The sequence below is a fragment of the Ochotona princeps genome, chromosome 28 (genome assembly GCF_030435755.1).
Source record: "Ochotona princeps isolate mOchPri1 chromosome 28, mOchPri1.hap1, whole genome shotgun sequence".
Classification (NCBI taxonomy): domain Eukaryota; kingdom Metazoa; phylum Chordata; class Mammalia; order Lagomorpha; family Ochotonidae; genus Ochotona; species Ochotona princeps.
In genome coordinates this window covers 1,347,775-1,368,712 of record NC_080859.1, presented here as the reverse complement: position 1 = coordinate 1,368,712, position 20,938 = coordinate 1,347,775, and the positions used below count along the sequence as shown (strand labels likewise).

The 20,938-nt window shown below is 43.2% G+C and overlaps 1 protein-coding gene across 1 annotated transcript in view; it reads left to right on the top strand.

The window, feature by feature from the left end:
- The window catches only part of AP3B1 (adaptor related protein complex 3 subunit beta 1), a 192,846-nt gene that overhangs the window by 75,407 nt on the left and 96,501 nt on the right, over positions 1-20,938 (top strand). The window contains exons 13-15 of the mRNA XM_058656402.1: positions 525-657; positions 5,245-5,354; positions 14,281-14,457. Of these exons, the coding sequence (XP_058512385.1) occupies positions 525-657; positions 5,245-5,354; positions 14,281-14,457 (420 nt within the window). The remainder of the gene's footprint in view (positions 1-524; positions 658-5,244; positions 5,355-14,280; positions 14,458-20,938) is intronic.

Sequence of the window (20,938 nt, the reverse complement as noted above, 5' to 3'; positions counted from 1 at the left end):
GTCCCTGCCTTCCTTGACCCAGCTGTGGTGCCTCTGCAGAAGTGGCCCTCAGGGCGTGTTGTCCCTGCCTTGCTTGGCCCAGCTGTGGTGCCTCTGCAGAAGTGGCCCTCAGGACGTGTTGTCTCTGCCTTGCTTGGCCCAGCTGTGGTGCCTGCAGAAGTGGCCCCCAGCAGCATGTTGTCCCTGCCTTCCTTGGCCCAGCTGTGGTGCCTCACAGAAATGGCCCTTTCTCCCTCACAGTCACAGATGCCTGCGGTTAAATGAACCAAAACCTCCAGAGAGAGTTCTCATCATCTCTCAGTCTTTTGCCTGAACTAATGGCTGTCCTTGCATGGCTGCTCTGTGACCACAGGTGAATGAGCCTGGCTGGTAGGTGTGCACTTTCTTGAAGTTCAAAAGCGAAATAAAGTAAAACAGCAGGCCTTCTACTGTGCTTGTGTGAAGACTGTGTGCTCTGCACTTCCTTGCATGTCTTATGGTCCTTAATGCAGCGTGTTTTCTTGATTCGCTGAAATGTTTTGTAGACCTACGTCAAAAGCCAGGACAAGCAGTTTGCTGCAGCCACCATCCAGACTGTGGGCAGATGTGCCACCAGCATCTCCGAAGTTGCCGACTCGTGCCTCAATGGCCTGGTCTGTCTCCTCTCCAGCAGGGACGGTAAGTCCAGGTTCTTCGCACGTTCATGTACTTTATAACTGGGACTTTCCAGGATGAGTGAAAGTTGTAACCTTCATAAACTTTGAATTGTACTTTCCTGTTGGTAAATAGCCCTGAATCCTTGCAACACACTTAAGTGCACACATACTGGGAAGTTTTCTAAGATTATTGTTAAAATGTATGATGAAGCAACAGTATTTGTCTTGCCCCAGTAAGACTTAAGCAAGTTTTGTTTCACTTCAAATCTTAGTTTACCGTTTTCACAAAGGTCTGTTTTTTAATGCCATGTAAAACGTGCATAATATTGGTTCACCTGCAGAGGGTGCTGAAAGCAGGCAAATGTTGTTCTGACAATGAGCGAGGCTGGCGGGAGAGACTGCGGCGACCATTCTGCATCTCTTCAACAGTTTTTTCCCTCCAGAAATTTACCTGTCATGTTTACGTTCAGTATCAACTACACTTAAAAACCATCCATTTGGAACAGCTTCAACTTTTCGGTACAGACCATATCAGTGCATTCTGCAAAATCATAGTGTCTAGAGGAGATATGTACTCTAGAGTTCATGTAATTTTTATTTTTTTTTAAAGATTTTTATTTATTTTTGTTGGAAAGTCAGATATAGAGAGGATTATCTTTTGTTTGTTGATTCACTCCCCAAGTGCCCCAATGGCCAGAACTATGCCAATCAGGAGCCAGGAGCCAGGATCCTCTTCCGGGTCTCCCACATGGGTACAGGGTGCCAAAGCTTTGACCCATCCTTGACTGCTTTCCCAGGCCACGAGCAGGGAGCTGGATGGGAAGCAGGTCTGCTGGGATCAGAACCGGCGCCCATATGGGATCCCAGCACGTGCAACGCAAGAACTTTAGCCGCTAGGCTACTGTGCTGGGCCCTCATGTAATGTTTTGTGGTAAAAAGTTATTCTTTGATATTGCTTTAGAGTAGATGGGACTGTTTAAAGAAAACAGAAAAGTAATGAGTAATGATTAGAATGAGATTCTTCGAAAGAAAAGCTTAATTTTCTATGTAAAATCCTGAAAATTTTCAGAATTATAGATTTATGTTGCGTTTAAATAAAGACAAAATGATATAGCAGCCATGATGTGAAATATGAAATTGGTGTTTGCACCTTGTTTGAGAAAGAACTCTTTACTCCATAATTCTGTCACTCTGGATCACCTTTTCCCGTGTTGGTTGTCTTCAGAAGAGTATAATGTTGTTGTTAGTACTTCTGACATGAAAAACAAAGTCAGGCAGTGTTCATCCCCAGAGCTAGCACTGTGGGCAGTGGATGAAGCTGCTGACCGCACGCTGGCCGCCCAGCTCTTAGTGCTGGCTGCTAAGGTCACTGCGTCTGGCCAGCTTCCGATAGCACAGGCAGTGCTGCTCAGCAGGGAGGCTGGGACGGAACTCCGAGCCTCCACTCGACCTGTGCCAGCGCTGCCGGTTGTGACCGTCCGAGGGGCTAACTCCGTCTCCTCTCTGTCACTGTTCCTTTCTGATATAGACAGCTAAGTATTTTTTAGAACATATACTTCCAAGTAATACTGGGTTTTCTTGTAAATATGGTCCCCCACTGTATGTGGAAACTCAAGGTATTATCGTAGGTAGTTTCCTGTAGATTGTATTAAAACTCCAGACCAGTGCCAGCAAAAGGATCAGACATTTAACTGAAAGGTAATGCTGACGGTGTTGTCTGTGTGTGGTTTGGGTTTTTGTTTTTGTTTTTTTTAAATAACTGTCTTTTTTGTCTCTGGCTCTTTATCACACTTTTTGAAATGTGACTTTAGAACTTACATCTTTATTTTCCTGTATCTTTTATAACGACTTCTTTTTTTAACTAAGATGCATTTCTGGAGAATATAATTCTAGACCTTTAACAATTATGAAAATAGTTTCAAAGCATTCAGCAGTAAGGAATCAAGCTGTATTGGGGTTTTATTGTTTAAAATGTTATATAAAAAAATGACCTGAAATCGGTTATAGTACTGGCGTTTAGTGCCGCATGTGTTCAGATGTTTTCAGTGTCGTTTTTCACTTTCTTTTCTACCATCAGATATTTAGAATGTGGATTTTAAAGAGGTTGTTGCTGTTCGGCTCTGTCATATGGTACTTTAATTTCTCAAAATATTTTTTATTGGCTTTGATCTTAAGTAAGAATATGCTTTCTCTACATTACTTTTACATGAAAAGTAGATTAAAATTACATACAATTTGTAAATCATCCTTATAAAGTAAGAGAGTTTACTTGTCTGAACTCTGATATTTTCGTCTTGATGGTACAACAGCCTCCTTGTAGCCCGGGGTTTGCCACCTGATGGTACAACAGCCTCCTTGTAGCCCGGGGTTTCCCACCTGATGGTACAACAGCCTCCTTGTAGCCCGGGGTTTGCCACCTGATGGTACAACAGCCTCCTTGTAGCCCTGGGGTTTGCCACCTGATGGTGGAACAGCCTCCTTGTAGCCCGGGGTTTGCCACCTGATGGTACAGCAGCCTCCTTGTAGCCCGGGGTTTGCCACCTGATGGTAGAACAGCCTCCTTGTAGCCCAGGGTTTGCCACCTGATGGTACAACAGCCTCCTTGTAGCCCGGGGTTTCCCACCTGATGGTACAACAGCCTCCTTGTAGCCCGGGGTTTGCCACCTGATGGTAGAACAGCCTCCTTGTAGCCCGGGGTTTGCCACCTGATTGTACAACAGCCTCCTTGTAGCCCGGGGTTTGCCACCTGATGGTACAACAGCCTCCTTGTAGCCCAGGGTTTGCCACCTGATGGTACAACAGCCTCCTTGTAGCCCGGGGTTTGCCACCTGATGGTAGAACAGCCTCCTTGTAGCCCAGGGTTTGCCACCTGATGGTACAACAGCCTCCTTGTAGCCCGGGGTTTCCCACCTGATGGTACAACAGCCTCCTTGTAGCCCGGGGTTTGCCACCTGATGGTAGAACAGCCTCCTTGTAGCCCGGGGTTTGCCACCTGATTGTACAACAGCCTCCTTGTAGCCCGGGGTTTGCCACCTGATGGTACAACAGCCTCCTTGTAGCCCGGGGTTTGCCACCTGATGGTACAACAGCCTCCTTGTAGCCCAGGGTTTGCCACCTGATGGTACAACAGCCTCCTTGTAGCCCAGGGTTTGCCACCTGATGGTACAACAGCCTCCTTGTAGCCCGGGGTTTGCCACCTGATGGTACAACAGCCTCCTTGTAGCCCTGGGGTTTGCCACCTGATGGTACAGCAGCCTCCTTGTAGCCCTGGGGTTTGCCACCTAATGGTGGAACAGCCTCCTTGTAGCCCGGGGTTTGCCACCTGATGGTAGAACAGCCTCCTTGTAGCCCGGGGTTTCCCACCTGATGGTACAACAGCCTCCTTGTAGCCCGGGGTTTCCCACCTGATGGTACAACAGCCTGCTAACAGCCCGGGGTTTCCCAATTGAGGTCAGTTGTATTGTACAGGTTCTACTTACAAAGCATCATTAGCATCATTATCCAGTAATACCTTCTTAATCATCTTTTTGTTATTTTCTTTTAGTAGATTAGAAATCTGGCTTAACACAAGTGAGTGGGAAAGGACACAAAGAAAATGTACTAAAGTGAACTTTTTATTATTAATTGAGTTCACTATTGTGAAACATTCAATTAAAAAGTTTTTAGTTTTAATCAATTATTCTTTATATTCTATTGATATGAAATATTATATACATACATATATAGGCTGTCTTTCTTGAATGTGAGGGCTTTATTTTTTTAAGATTTATTTATTTTTATTACAAAGTCAGACATACAGAGAGGAGACAGAGAAGATCTTCCATCAGATGATTCACTCCCCAAGTGAGCCGCAACGGCCGGTGCTGCGCCAGTCCGAAGCCGGGAACCTGAAACCTCTTCCAGGTCTCCCACACAGATGCAGAGTCCCAAGACTTTGGGCTGTCCTCGACTGCTTTCCCAGGCCACAAGCAGGGAGCTGGATGGGAAGTGGAGCTGCCGGGATTAGAACTGGTGCCCATATGGGATCCTGGCGCATTCAAGGCGAGGACTTCAGCCGCTAGGCCACGTTGCTGGGCCCAAGGGCATTATTATTAAAGAAATAAGTGGTAGTTTCAATTTTAAAATGGTCACTAATGCCAGACTCATTTTTTCCTTCCTGTTGAAAGATCTACATTTAAGAGTGAGTGTTGGGCCCGGCGCAGTCGAGGACGGCCCAATGCATTGGGACCCTGCACCCACGTGGGAGACCTGGAAGAGGTTCCAGGTTCCCAGCATCGGATTGGCGCGCACCGGCCTGTTGCGGCTCACTTGGGGAGTGAAACATCGAATGGAAGACCTTCCTCTCTGTCTCTCCTCCTCTCTGTATATCCGGCTTTCCAATAATAATAAATCTTTAAAAAAAAAATAAAGTTTAAAATGAGCATTTCTAACTAAGGTAGATTTCTCACCCCAAGATTTTGATAATGTAGTAGTTATTTTCTTTAACCTAATTTTTTAAGGCATAGGGAATGTGTTTTGCTAACAGTATATGTTTTATCTATTTGATCAAGTATATTGCATTTTAATTGGATTGTGCATGTTTAATATACATGTTCTTGGTCTATTTCAGAAATTGTTGTTGCTGAAAGTGTGGTTGTTATAAAGAAATTGTTGCAAATGCAGCCTGCACAACATGGCGAAATCATTAAACACATGGCCAAGCTCTTGGACAACATCACTGTGAGTATCTAGGCGCTGTTTGCTGAACTTCACTCAGAAAGTCATCGTCCAGTTGAATGGTCATCAGGAGCAGCTTTGCGTCAGGGACTTGAACTGACCTGGTTCAAGATCTGGTTCTAAGACTTTCTGTACATCTGAAAGGGAGAACAGAAAGATGGAGCCCTGCGCAGTTGGGCGGAGTTGGAGGTGCAGTTTGGCCTCATGGGTTTCGCGTGCAGATTGAGTGTTCTTGTGTATGTGTGCTGTATCTAAACACATTTGTAGGTCAAATGTGGGTTTGTAACTGAATGTACATTCTTCTGTTTCCCTGGGCCGTCCTTTGGGAGTGGTTAGAAATAATAGTACTCAATGTCAAACCCTTGTGCCCATAGCTTGTTCTCTCATTTCAAGGTACAATTTCATACTTTAAAATTTACTCTTTTGAAATATGCAACTCTGTGATTTTGGTAGACTATTAAGATTGTGTAGTTGTCACCACTAAGTATTTCAGAACATTTTCATCTCTTGAAAAGTCCTGGAAACTCGTCAGTTCTTTCATCTTGGCCATCCGTGTTCTACTCTGTGTCCGGATTTCCTGTTCCCCACATTGCGTGGAAATGAAGCCACAGAAGCTGTGACCTGTTGTTTCCGCTTGCTTTCATGCATGTTGTGAAGCATAGTGCTTTATTCCTTTCTATGCCAGATCTCGATTTATCCCATTCACTACTTAAGACTCTGGAGACATGGTTGTTTTAGCAGTAGAGTGAAGAGAGAACAAGATGAACTTGGAGCATTTTGTGGAGCCAACACAGAAGCAGGAGCGGTGCTCAGAGGATGGTAGGGATGTGTCTGAAGGACGCGGGAGCTGGCCTGGAGCGTCCGCTGTGGCTAGCCTCAACAACAAGGCATGTTCTATCACAAGCTGCTGAATAGGGTGAGAATCTTCTTTTGAACTGGAGTGGGTGCATGAGTAGAGGAAAGAGGTTGACCCTGTTCCTTACAGTTTAAAAACAAATAATAAATGTGGAAGGAATTATTGTATTAGAATATTACCCTTTATTAGCCATTACAGTGACAATTGATTCAGCAAGAATTTCTAACATCTAAAAATTTAAGGGTGAAAATTTGAAGAATAATAGTAGCTTGCACAGTATCAGAATATCTCCTCCTAAGGTACAAGATCAACATAGTGCCCGATAGTGGAGACATCCAGCAGGTGTTCCTCAAGTACACTTGTCAGTGGGGGTTATGGTCCCCCAAAAGAGGCTCCATTGCTGCTAAAAGCAAGTAGCTTGAATCTGAGTGTTAGGAAACAGAATACACTCCCACATAGAGGGAGTCTACAGAATAACTGAGCTATGCTCTTGAGCAACATGCTATATTATGCATAGAAACAAGACATGACAAGATCAGAAGAAAATGAAGATGAAGGAAACATGCAAAATAAATTACAAGTTTAAAAACTAACAAGTAAGATGGAATTAAAAAAATGAAGTATGTTCTCCCATGGACCTGAATGGACTGGGTTTGCTAGTTGCAAGCCAGATATGGAGAGCTAGCACTGTGACATTCCAGGTCGCAGTCCACTCGCACACGGGCATCTCATATGGATGCCCATTTTTCCCTTGTGATCCAGCACCCGCTAGTGCCCCTGGGAGAGCAGTGGAGGACGGCCCAAGACCTTGGTCCCCTGCACTTGTGAGGGAGGCCTGGATGAAGCTGCTGCCTTCTGCCCAGCCCAGCTCTGGCTGTTACAACCACTGGGGAGTATACCAGGAGATGAACTATCTCTCTCTTTCTCTGTAACTTTACCTTTCAAGTAAATAAAATATTTTTTTAAAAATAAAACTTTCACACTGGAATAAAAAACAGATGGTAACTATGTTCCATTTATAATTAAAGCTCTTTAATCAGTTGATAAAAATTGAAAATAGAAAGTCAGGGAAAGGCAAGTAAAAATGAAAAAGAAGCTAATATTTAGAAGTGAATACGTTCGGGCCCGGTGCAAGGGTGTAGTGGTTAAGGTCCTCGCCTTGAACGCGCCAGGATCCCATATGGGTGCCGATTCTAACCCCAGCGGCCCCGCTTCCTATCCAGCTCCCTGCTTGTGGCCTGGGAAAGCAGTCGAGGACAGCCCAAAGCTTTGGGACCCTGTACCCGTGTGGGAGACCCAGAAGAGGCTCCTGGCTTCGGATTGGCTCAGCTCCAGCCGTTGGCAGCCGCTTGGGGAGTGAATCATCTGACGGAAAATCTTCTTCTCTGTCTCTCCTCTCTGTATATCTGCCTTTCCAATAAAAATAAAAAAATAAATCTTTTTTAAAAAGAAAAAAAGAAGTGAATGCGTTCAACAAATGAAGAAACCTAATTATAAAAAATACAAAATTACAAATATGACAAATAAGGAAAAAACTAAGTATAAAATTAAAAAAAAACCTAATTTACACAAATAGCAAGTAAGTCTGAACCTGTGAACACTGGATCTGTGAACACTGGCTACACTGCTGCCTGTGGACGGCATCCCGTTTTGGAGTTCCCCGGCTGCTCTGCCTCCAGCCCAGCTCCCTGGTAATGCAGCTGAAAGGCAGTGGCACATGGCCCAGGAGATCAGTCCCCCATCACTCACTAGGCAGTCCTAGCATTGGCCCCATTCAGTGTGCCACTCAGGGAGTGGGACACTGGAAGGAAGATCTCCTTTCAAATAAACAAATAGGTCTTAAAAACTAATTGCACAAAGATTTGACAGCTGTCTTTAATATATGACTGTCATATTAGGTATTCCTAGTCGACATACATAATAAGGAAGGGCATCGTTTTAACGTAGAGAGATCAAGAATGAAGTAACTTGGTATTTCTCCTGAAGATGTTTGAAAATAACAGTGAAGCAAATCATGCAAGGAGGGATCAGTGTTGATTTGACAATGAGATTTATTCTGAAAAGTAGAGTTTGCTGAATGTGTGTTAGAGGTGAGCCAATATATCTGGGCAACTAGCAGAAAATGGGCCATGACCTTGGATACCTACAGCCACACGGGAGTTCTGGATGTAGTTCCTGGCTCCTGGCTACAGCCTAGCCCAGTCCCAGCCATTGTGGCCATTTAAGGAGTGAGCCGGCAGATGGAAGACCTCTGTCTGGGTAACTGCCTTTCAAATAAATAAATCTTATTTTTTTAAAAAAAAACCAGTGACCTCATACTGGGTCATTTGTACTTATTTAACATTTGAGGAAGATGAAATGTGTGAATTGGGGCAAGGAGGCAAGAATTCATAGTTTGTCCTGCAGAACTCTAACAGTGTTAAGGGGTGGAGGACAGATAACCCAGAAGAGGGAGGTAAGGAATACTGCTCCTGCAAGCCCAGGTCAGGACACAGGGGTGATTCCATCCAGAACTGCTCTTGAAGTGGAGAGAGGTTGTTGCTTGGGGACGACAGGGTCGTACTCGTCTCCTCGGCACGTGGTGACTCCCTCTGCCAGCCAGTCATTCTGAAATGAGAGTTTAGGAAATGTGGCCTCTGTCTTCCTGACTCTCCTGTTCATCCTGAATTCCTCAGGGTGGGGTGTGAAGCCACTGGAACCCAGTGAAAGGACCAGAGTCCCCCTGGGAGAGGCAGGAAGTAAAGAGACAGGCCCCCTGTACCCAGACATGAAACTGCAGTACCCATTGCCCCATTGTCAGTGTGCCAGGCTGCAGGAGTATGAACAGCCTCTTGGGGAAATGGCAGGAGGCAGTAAGACAGCTGTTGCACAGGGCAGCTCAGGACAGGGTGATTAGTAAGGCATGAGGCCATCAAGGTGAAGTTTGGTTGCCTCCATGCTGTCCGTGACCAGTTGTGGCTTGCTGGCTGCCACTCTCAGGTTCTCTGCCCTGTGGACTGGAGTGAATCGTGCCTACAGTTTTCACTGTTTTGGCTCTGGATTCAGCCCTGACCTGCTGTGAGATGTGGGCAGATTCCTTAACCCCTCTGTTAACCGTTTCCTCATATTCAAGTAGGGATAGTGGTAGAGTCTCCCTAGGTTGTCCTTGACGATGACAGTCTATACAGTTCTCAAAATCAGAGGCTAGCATGTGCTGAAGGTTTCATAGATACTCATTAAGGTCTTGAACACAGGAAAAGTAAATACATTGGACTTTTTCATTTCCTCAAATAGAATAGATTCCACCTGTAGTACCGTTCCTTACATGTTCTGGTTGTGAATATTTTATCCTTTGCAAGGGCCTTCATTTGTAACAGATACTGCTTTTGCTGTAGAGCAACTCTAGAATACAGTGCATATAGCCTGCATGTTGCTTCATCAGGATATCACATACTGCTGTGGGCAGGTGGGGATTTTGTATGTTGGGAGAAGAGTTGGAAGGTTTGATTCTGCAAGGGCGGTCCAGGAAAACAGCAGGAGTGTGCGGTGTACTCCCTGCCCAGAGTCCTTGCTGGGCACCTGCTCTGTCACGCAGCACCCAGCTTTGCCCTGACATCAGGACATGGTTCACCCTGATGGAAGTTTTAATGCATATTCAGTCCAGATAGAGAATATTTGATGTGATGAGCTGTCGGTATGCTGTTTGTTTACATGTCTACTGATTTTGCCTTTGACAAACTCAAATAAATAAAATCGATGTTTTTGCAGGATTTACTCTGCAGTGGGCTAGTGTTGAAGCATAATAGCTTGTAAATTGAATTGCTTGCAGAGGGATCTGTAAAACCTTCTCTCCATGTCTTTGTATAGCTGTGTGGTGGGGCTAGGAATCATTATTTGTTTTTGTAGGCAGGTTAATGGGTTAAAATGGCAGTGGAAAACTGCCTCCTGGTAAAAAGGTTTGAAAAGTGCACTTAACCACTTGCTCAGGGCATTTAGAATAAAGCGTCGGGCAAAGTCATTTACAATCCAGTCTGTCTCTGAGAATATTGAAAAGAAGAGGTTCATAATGAAAGTATTATATCATGTATGTGACTGTGATGTGTGTGCACCTGGGCGTGTGCACTGTTGGTGTGGGTTTTGGTCTGTGTTCCTGTTCATTCTCTGACTGAAAAGACCGTGGAGTACAAAAAGTAACTAATTCTCTTACTCACAGCTTTTTAAACTTGCTTTAAATCTTTTAAAGCAGCTGTCTGTGGGTTCCACTGTCAGGATGTGCTAATGAAAGTCATTTTAACACAACTAAGGGAGGAAGAAAGGGACACAGAGAATTTAAAAAAACAAAACAACACTGCTTCTGATTCCTGCCAAAAATTTGTCCATTTCCTGCCCTTTTAGATAAAATGACATGCACAAAAGTGTGATACGATTTCTTGTGGAGAAGTTCCCTGTTTTAGGTGTTTGCCTGGGTGTGTATCGGGGGACGGTTGAAGACAAATGTTGGCGCAGTGGGTACCATACTGCCTGTGATGCCAGCATCCCCCCCCCCGGCACACCTGGGTTCCTGTCAGCTACTGTCCCAGCTTTCTCTTCGTAGAAATCCTGGGGAGCTGGGTAAGCAGTTCCAGTGCTGGGGTCCATGTCACCCCGTCTAGTTTGTGTCCTGGGAAGCTGGGGTGGTGGTTCTGGTGCTTGCCACCCCATGGGAGACCCGGATGGCATTGTGAGCTGCAGGCTTCAGCCTCCCCCAGCCAGCTGCAGAGGAAATCAGTGAGTTGAAGGCTGCTCTCCTCTCTCTGTTTTCTTGTTTCTCCTTCCCTCGCTCCCTCCCTTTCAAGTAGATGATAGATAATTAAATGCCAAAGTCTTTCCTTGGGGGGTTGTTATCTCATTTCTAGAAAACTGCAGATGTCTCTTCTATCGATAGCACCGCCAGCTTCAGTTTCCAGTTGTATACAGTAAGATTTCTTGATTGGTAACTCTGCAAAAGTTGTGTTGTGACTGTTGAGAGTATTCAGGTGTCAGTAATCTTACTCATGAATATAAATAATCTCTTAAAATCTGTTTGGGATTGCCTTTTTAATAACAAAGGAGAATTATAAGTGAATTACCAGAAGGATATTACTTAAAATAGGAGTAATAGATTGTGATATGTCATAGAATTCGAGTTTTACACCAGCAATGTATAATAGACTATTTAAGAAAAATAAATCTAGCATGACTAAAGTCTGGAATTGTCTGTATAGTGTTATTTAGAGGTGCCTTTCAGTATGGCAAGCAGTTCAGACTGCTTATACTGGAAAATTTAATACACTTCTCAATTCCTTTTCTTTAGCCCAATTTCAGGTGGCAGATTGGGGGTAAGGTCTTCATGCAGTGTGACCTTTGGGTGTTATTTCTGACTGCTTTCTTAAGAGATCAGTATACAGTAAGGCATCATGTTATAAACTGTGTGAAGAGACTTGCAATAGCACCTAGACCTTCTGTTACATAAGTGTACTGATGTCTTCTATCTTACTAAATGCTTTATTGATATTAACTTAAAGTTAATGCTGTGAAGGTGCTTGGCAAAACATGCATTTTGTTCCAGAGTCATTTTGGTAGCTCCATTGTGATTCTGGTAAAACACAACTAACCTAGAGATGTTTTAGTATTTTTCTATTTTTTTCTTGAGATGCTTTGGAAGTAGTAGTGGCAAATAACGCAATACAAGTTTAGTTATAGACAAGTCCTTACTCTCGCTTTGTGCTTTAACAATTTATGCTAAGTACAGTTGTGAAACTATGTAGAGGTATTAAGATTTTGGGAAATTCCAAAATGATTTTTTTTTAAAGGGTGTGTTTTATTTTTATTGGAAAGGCAGATTTACAGAGAGAAGGAGAGACAGAGAGAAAGATCTTCCATCTGCTGGTTCACTCCCCAAGTGGCTGCAATGGCCAGAGCTAAGCCAATCCAAAAGCAGAAGCCAGAGAGCTTCTTCTGGGTCTCCCATGCAGGTGCAGGATCCAGGGCTTTGGGCCATCCTTGATTGCATTCCCAGGCCACAGGCAGAGAGCTGGATGCAAAGTGGAAGAGCCGGGACTAGGTCCATGTCTCATACTTGATCCCAGCAGTTACAAGGCAGGGATTTAGCCACTAAGCTACCATGCTGGGCATGCCAAAAGAATTTCATTGAAAGTGTTATCTTTCCTTAATGATGCTACCTCTTTTTTTTTTTTTAAAGATTTATTTTTATTACAAAGTCAGATATACAGAGAGGAGGAGAGACAGAGAGGAAGGTCTTCCATCTGATGATTCACTCCCCAAGTGAGCCGCAACGGCTGGTGCTCGCCGATCCGATGCCAGGAACCAGGAACCTCTTCTGGGTCTCCCACACTGGTGCAGGGTCCCAATGCATTGGGCCGTCCTCGACTGCTTTCCCAGGTCACAAGCAGGGAGCTGGATGGGAAGTGGAGCTGTCGGGATTAGAACCGGCGCCCATATGGGATCCCGGGGCGTTCAAGGCGAGGACTTTAGCCGCTAGGCCACGCCGCCGGGCCCAATGATGCTACCTCTTAAACATAGCTGTGATCTTTTTCATTTATTCAAAAAAGAAAATTTTCTAAGCCAGGTGAAAATGTTCACAGAAACTAATTTACATGCCCTCTCAAATTCCTTTTGGAATGGGAGAGCGAAACAAAGAAGCAACAGTAATAAAGCTAATTTGCATACTCAAAATGCTGGTCTTAATGGTGGTGATGGAAGGTTTCCAATTTGCAGCAGTGCGATGATTTTTAAGAAAACAAATTATGTTGAAATGTACTTTATTTTAGAAGGATAATGCCAAGCTGCAGTGTTAGAAACGTTTGTCTTATCCTCATTTTTTTGTTGTTGACCAATAGTAGGGCGGGATTCGTGAGCTGTAAGCAGAGCTTGATGTTCTTGCCTGTGTCCAGGGACTGTATGCACAAGTACACCAAGGATTTGAGTTGGAACTATACTCTTTAATGGACGCATCAATCTCTTTTCTGTGTTGTGTGGTTTCTCGAAGTGTGGTTTGTTGACCATGTGTCTCAGGAGTTGTTGGTAGTGCTTCTTAGACATGGCTTTCTGGGCCCTACCACACAATGACTGTCCTGTAGCTGACAGCAGAAGCCTACCTCTTGAGCCAGAGTGTAGGCTTCTTAGTGGGTGCTGAGGTTCGAGAACCATTGTTTGGAGCAGGAGACTTACAAGTCTTCTCTGTAAGTCGGTAGCCAGGAGTTGGAGCCGAGCAAGCTGTCCTGGTCTTTTGTGCAATTGCTCACTGGTGTTATAGCACAGGTTCCAGAATTTTCCAGTGTCTGATTAAATCTAGATTCTTGGGCAGCAGGTTTCGCTCCATTAGTCTGTTTTAGCAAAATGCCTGAGACCAGCTACTTAGGAAGGAAGAAGTTTATTCAGTTCAGGAATTGGAAGCTGAAGGTTTGGCTGGGATGATGCAGGCTTTGCCAGATACCCTGTGAGCGGTGGGGCCGTGGGAGATGCAGGCTTTGCCAGATACCCTGGGAGGGGTCGGGCCGTGTAAGATGTACCTGCTAAAGCTGGAAGCACAAACGAAGAAGTGCTTGCAGCCAGTCTCAGACTTCCTAGCATCCCTCTCCTGAGGACCACCCTCTGGGTGCACCCTCCCTGCTCCAGATGTGGTCACATGTCGGACATAGCCTGTGACATGTGGACCATGACCCTCTCCTGAGGACCACCCTCTGGGTGCACCCTCCCTGCTCCAGATGTGGTCACATGGACACACCTGTGACACGTGGACCATGACCCTCTCCTGAGGACCACCCTCTGGGTGCACCCTCCCTGCTCCAGACGTGGTCACATGGACACACCTGTGACACGTGGGCCTTTAGAGACATTCAGCAGATAAACCATAGCAGCACTCTCTTTGAAACTGGTTTTAGTGAGATTTTTGTTTATTTAACAGCTGAATAAGTTGATAAGCATAGAGGATCTTCCTGTATATGCATTGAATTAATTATAGTTTAAGTCATTAGAGCATTTAAATGTCTTTCCCATGGGAATATGCAGAATTATTAGTACCCTATTTCTAATTCTGTTTGCTTCTAATATTAGGTTCCTGTGGCCAGAGCAAGTATTTTGTGGCTAATTGGAGAAAATTGTGAGCGAGTTCCCAAAATTGCCCCTGATGTTTTGAGGAAGATGGCTAAAAGCTTCACTACTGAAGATGATCTGGTAAAACTGCAAATTTTGAATCTGGGAGCGAAATTGTATTTAACCAACTCAAAGCAGGTAAGCGGCTGCTATTCAAAGGGTCTGACCTGTGCGTTTGCTTTTCTGCTGATGTGTTAGTCTGTCCACGCTACAGTTACTAGATGCCTGGTGTGTTTTGTTTTTTGCCTTTTGTTTTTCCAGTCCGGTGTTAGCTTATAGGTGCGCACACAGATGACATTCTGCTCTAGTATGAAGGAAAACAGATAAAAGAATGAGATAGAATGTGCTAAGTGCTTTACTGTCATCGAGGTTTTGAAATACAGTGGAACTCTACAAGTACTGACAGTCTGAAACAGAAGGAAAGAGGCCAAAGGAAATTCCATAAATGGGCATGATTTTACAAGGACGTGGTAAGGAGTGATTTGCTTTGTGCGGAGTAAGGAGAGAGGGCGGGTACAGAGTCATAAACAATGTGCAGTTTTAGGGAGCTTCAAAAGATGAGTTTACTTCAGTGAAATAAACCAATCCTAAAAGGACAAATATATGTTCTGTCTGATATAAGGCCACCTTCATGCAAAATACAAGAGCCATAGGTGTATGGGCAATCATGCATGTACATAGAGACATCTGGAGGAACTGTATAATGGAAACTACCATATAGAAACGTGAGGGTGCAATGCAGTATGCATCGCTGCTTCGAAATGGACTCCCAGTGGAACTGGTAGATGTTTCCTGATAGTAGGAAGCTGGACTTTGCCATGTCCATACCTGCAATGTCAGAATACACTTAAATAGCACAGTGATGGAGTTATGACTGTAACAAAGTAAGAGATGTTAGTGCGGGGTGTTGGTGGTGAAGCAAGTCCCAGAGCATTTGGAATTGTGTCATAAAATAAAAATGAGTTTAGAAAAGTGGGTGCTACAGTCTATGTGCGCCTCATCTCCTAAATTCCCGTGTGGGAGCCTGATTGCCAGTCTCACGTATTTGGAGTAGGGTCTGGGAGAGTTGTTGGGGTGGCAAGGGTGAGGCACTGTGAATAGACCTGGTACTCTGAAGATGGGAACACAGCAAGAAGGTCCTGTCAGTGACAGAGCAGGCTTCTTGAGCTTGCATCGTCTGTGGTCTCCCTAACTGTGAGAAGTATGGACCTTGTCCTGCAGGTGCAGAGAAAGTCGTTGAGTTAACCAGGGTTTCTGTTGAGAGTGCCCCTTCAGGACCCTGGCTGTCTGAGCAGCTGTGGCTGAGAGGACCCTTGGCCTTCTGCTGGTGTTCTCCAGGCTGGTGAGGGCTACAAGGAGACTTTGTGTTCAGTGTTCTATTTCTGTTTCTCTTAATTTCACATTTCTGTCTCATGTTGTCATTCCTTCCCCTTATGTCACTGTCTTTGTCCCCTTCTCAGAGCTCTGACGCTCTGGTCCTTTGCTCTTGTGTTTGCTGTGGGTCCCTCTCAGAGGTGTCATTGAAAAAAGGGCCATTGACAGTGTGTGCTGCTTTCTGCCTGCTGTGGTTGGGGGTGTTGGGGAGCTGTAAAAGTGTGTGTAAGTTCAAATCCAACAGCAGGACAGACAAACTGAGATCTGACGGGAAGTTGTCCCACCACGCGACTCAGAACAGGTGTGTTTGCAGTGCTTTTATTGTGTTCCTACAGCCTAGGTCATTGGCGTGCAATGTTTTCTGCCTTCACATAGTGTTTTTGCCAGAAGAAATCACACACAAAGTTCATGCTATGCCCAAATTGTTCCCTAATACATCAGCTGAGTTGGAACAAATGCATATTTCAAAACAAGCATTAGAGCAGAACTGACTGAACGTGCCTCCCAAGGTTACTGTGAGGGTAGATGAGACAGTTCATGTAAAACGCTTGGATTTCCTGGCATAGTTCCTGTCGCTTATCCTGCTTCTTTTGTAGCCTGTGGTTTATACTATAAACCAACGGCTAGATTTTTTTCCCTATGAGTTATGATTATTTTTCAGTAAAGAACTAGTTCCTGGAATAAACTGTTTTTCCTTGGAAAAGTGCTTCAGTCTCCTGGTTTCCTGTTGGTGATCATTGCTGTGTTGATGTATTTCTTACTGTCATGCACACCTTTGTTTTTGTTAGGAATATGTGTCCATAAATGGGGTATGTGGTTTTGACTTTTTATGTTAGTATCCTGTGTATGTGTCCTTTTTTCACTAGTATACTTTTGAAATGTTGCCTTTGCTATATAGTTCATTTGTTTTACTTCTATTCTGTGAGACTGAAGTTTGTATTTTTCTGTTGTTGATATTTTGATCATCCTTAATGGAGTTAGAGGCAGATTCTGTTTTGTTCTGTGATTTAGGTCTTTTGAAAAAGCTCTTTACTCTGCCGAAGGCAGCTCAGGCACTGTCCTGTTATGTTTGTACCCCATTTTTGATATGTTTTCTTGATACTAGAAAAAGATCTCAAGTAAACATGACATAGGAAAACGTTACAGAAGAAAGCTTTTCAAGTTGATAACAAAGGTTAGTGTTGAGTGGAGACATTACCTTAAATTCACAGAGTCCTGTTTGGTCCTGAAATTTAGAGATTAATAAGATGAGCATGCGTATTGCTTGAATTTGCCTCTGGGATAAGTTAAGAATTCTGTTGAAGCATGCCTTCATTTCTCAGATACGTTTTTCAGTGTCCTTCCTAGTCTAGTAGCACTAGTATGAGTGCTTGCCACCTGTTAACTCCGCTCAGTAGGGCCAAGTGTCGGCCTCTGCCACCCATGTGGGGACCAGAATGGAGTTCTCGATTCCGGGTTCTCACCTGGACCAGACCTGGCTGCTGTGCCTGTTCTGAAAGTGAACCGGATGATGGTAGATCCCCCTCTGTCTGCTTCTCTGTTCTGAAAGTGAACCGGATGATGGGAGATCCCCCTCTGTGTGCTTCTCTGCCAGATGATGGGAGATCCCCCTCTGTGTGCTTCTCTGCCAGATGATGGGAGATCCCCCTCTGTCTGCTTCTCTGCCGGATGACGGGAGATCCCTCTCTGTCTGCTTCTCTGTTCTGAAAGTGAACCGGATGATGGTAGATCCCCCTCTGTCTGCTTCTCTGCCGGATGATGGGAGATCCCCCTCTGTGTGCTTCTCTACCAGATGATGGGAGATCCCCCTCTGTCTGCTTCTCTGCCGGATGACGGGAGATCCCCCTCTGTCTGCTTCTCTGTTCTGAAAGTGAACCGGATGATGGGAGATCCCCCTCTGTCTGCTTCTCTGCCGGATGACGGGAGATCCCCCTCTGTGTGCTTCTCTGCCAGATGACGGGAGATCCCCCTCTGTCTGCTTCTCTGTTCTCTTGTACTCACTCGCTTTCTCTTTCAAATAAATCTTTTTTCAAAAAAAATTAGCAAATGTAAATGATGAGTGTATGGTGCCAATATTAGTATTTATGATGCTGAGTTCTATGTTTTTGTGCCTTTATGCTAATAGTATCTCAAAGCTATTATTTTGTGCTAAGCTGTCGGTGGTCGTTACGCACTGTCTAACACTGTGTTCAGCCGTGGAGCACACACATAGAGGGCCGTGCTGTAAGACACCCCACAGCCTGCTCAGGGACGCTGCAGCCATCTTAGTTGGCGTGTAATGTTTGTGCCAATTATCTGGCAAACCACTGCATTTCTTAGAAAGCATGCTTGTCATTAAACAACACATGACTCATCAGAAGAAAGCTGTTTGAGTAAATAATTGCCTGTTTATTACAATACTATTTGTCAATATTTAGGCAAAAATATAATACCCTTATGTTGAAAATTATTATAAATAATGAATTTTCAGTTTTTCTGAAATCTGTAAGATTCATTCCTGCTGTTCCACGGTGACTCACGTAGACCTGAGCAGAATGTAGTTGACGTGAACAGTGTTTGGTTAGCAGTAATCCTTAGATTCAGTCATTGCTTTTTAAATCTTTGCAGGAAAATTAATCTGAAATCAAAATTTAATAAATGGATATATGTGTAGGATATTGAATACTTCTTTTAATTGAAACATGTTTGCTCTATGTGGTTTTGGATTGTACTGCTGGTGATATTAAAATGTCATGATTATTTACTTAAATATTGTATACTTTTTTTTTTAATAACATTTATTTGAAAGCCAGGTTAGAGAGAGATCTTCCATCCCCAGCCTTCCAAGATGGCTGCAGTGGCAGGCTCAGCCATGTCAGAGACAGGAGTGAGGAGCTCTCTGTAGGCCTACCCTGTGGTGGCCGCTCGGCCATTCTGTGCTGGGCCCTGGCCCCATCCAGGTCACCAGCAGGGAGCTAGGTTAGGAGAAGAGCAGGAGAGACCCCAGCTGTAGAAGTTTATTTTGTCAGAAGTGCCAAGTTAAAAGCCCCAACATTGAAGATAAAATTACTCTGGTTTTGTTGACAAGGTATTGTCATGGTAAAATCAGTGGGTATGTTACGGCAACCGGGACAGAGACCTTTTTGGGAATTGGTTGTGTTGTGTGCAAATGCTGCGTGTTGAAGCTGGCCTGGTGATGAGGGTTACTGGTCCTGGGCACACCTTGGCGTGAGGAAGTGTGCAAACCTGCCTGAGGACAGTGCTACTCTGCCTGCCGTGTCATTAACAGGAGTTACACTGGTTTAAAATTGCTTTGCAATGAACCTACGTTTTCTCTATTGCCTTATAAAAATTTTTCATCTAGTATATGTATATTGGTTATATTTTTGTTCCAACACCATTTGGAAATCTTTGAAGTATCACCAGAATAAATGTCAAAAACCTGCTCTTGAACATTTTAACAAATAGCAATTCTTTTGCAAATAAAAGGACTACACTTTATCTCTGTGAAATATAGTAAATGATGAAAATTCAGGGTTTAATTGGGAAGTTCTTTTTTGGAGACTCTTGATGAAACTCTGTTTTTAAAGAGTTTGTATTTTGTGTCAGAATGAACTGAAATTGAGAAGGCCATTGATTTTGCCTGAATCAAATCTGATTTAATATTTGAAAAGTGATGAAGAATTATTTCAAAGTTTTGTTTCAGAAAAATGAGTACCAGAAAAATTTTCTTTCATTTACTAGAGGGAGGAATGTAACATATTTGAGTATGAAATTTTTTTTAAAGTATCGTATGAAAGAGAAATAGCAAAAAAGAGTATCTTCCTAACAGTAGAATTTTCTTGAAGCTTACTAGGTCGCTCAGACTACCATTAACAGCATTTTCTCCACTGAATATATTATGTCTACAGAGAAGAGTGAGTTGAAAAGATCAACAGTTTCATAATTGCATACAAAATTCAGTTTCGAAAAAGATTGTAGGCCATGTTATTAAAAAATAAATTAAAAATAAGACCATTTCAAAATATATTTTTCAGAGAAATACCGATGCCTTTATACTAAAGATGAATAAACTTATTAAAGTGCTAAATATGAAGGTGGCGTGAAGAATTCTGCTTATGTTTTTTGTCTTTATATACATACCTATAGCTTTCATGTTTTAAAGAATTCTACTTTTTAAAATATATTTTAGTAAAATTGTTACACATACTCCATAACTTCTACAGTCAATAAATACATGTTTTAAATGGTGTAATTGTAACTTCCTTGACTGTCTTCTCTTACTCTCAGTAATTTTTAATATACAGAAAAGATTTAATATCCTGAAAATTAATTTTAGGAATAGAAAATAAATAAAAGCCAAAAAACTGTTCTCACTCAAAAGAATGAGTTGAGTTGTGTTTCTTTTTGGGTGACTCTTAAGGAATCATACAGATTTTTTTTTTATCTTGTAGTTTAACACACATGGTCTAGCAATTAGTGAATAATAATTTTTGGTAGCCAAGCTCAGAATAGCTTTGTTAACATTTTCACATGTGTTTTTTTATCATTCTGCTTTGATAAAACTAGGTTAATGCTTTTTAAACACCCTGGTATTGCAAGAAGGTTGCTTTCTATTCAGAGCCATCATCCTACCCACTTACTCCTGTAAGGTTCACCACGCTCTACCTGTGTGTACGTGGAGTTATTGTTCTAGAACCGTCTCTAGCCTTGTCTGCTTTGACTAATCCTGCTTGCATCTTTTTATGCATATAGAATGATCAACTGTTCAGTTTATGTTTTTCATGCATTCGCTGAATCTTCCTTGACCTTCAGTTAAAAGTGTGTATGCGTAGGCTTCTAAATTAAAGCTATGCTTTTTTTCAATAAAAGAACTATTTTTAAAATACAGACCTACTTTGTTAGCATTTCTAATTCTGGCTTAATTATTATTAAAATTATCTCAATGTATGTTAATGTAGGACATTACACATATTGACTTAAGGAGTCTTATTATGGTAATAAGTTGTTCTCTTACATAAATAAATAAATGACCAATATTACTGGAGGCTGTAAGCAGCTTGGGGAAAAATGGAAGAAGTCTTTTACCCTGGTGTTTAGAGGGCATCAGCGGCTTGCTTTTATGAAAAAGTAACAGCTAAATGCACTGCGAATAATTTGCAGTAATCCAGTTCAGTGATTCATGTGTCTGCTTTAATGGGTCATAATTCAGGCCGAAGTAACCGCGTGCAGACACTGCTGTGCCAGGGGCAGTATCTCTTCATAA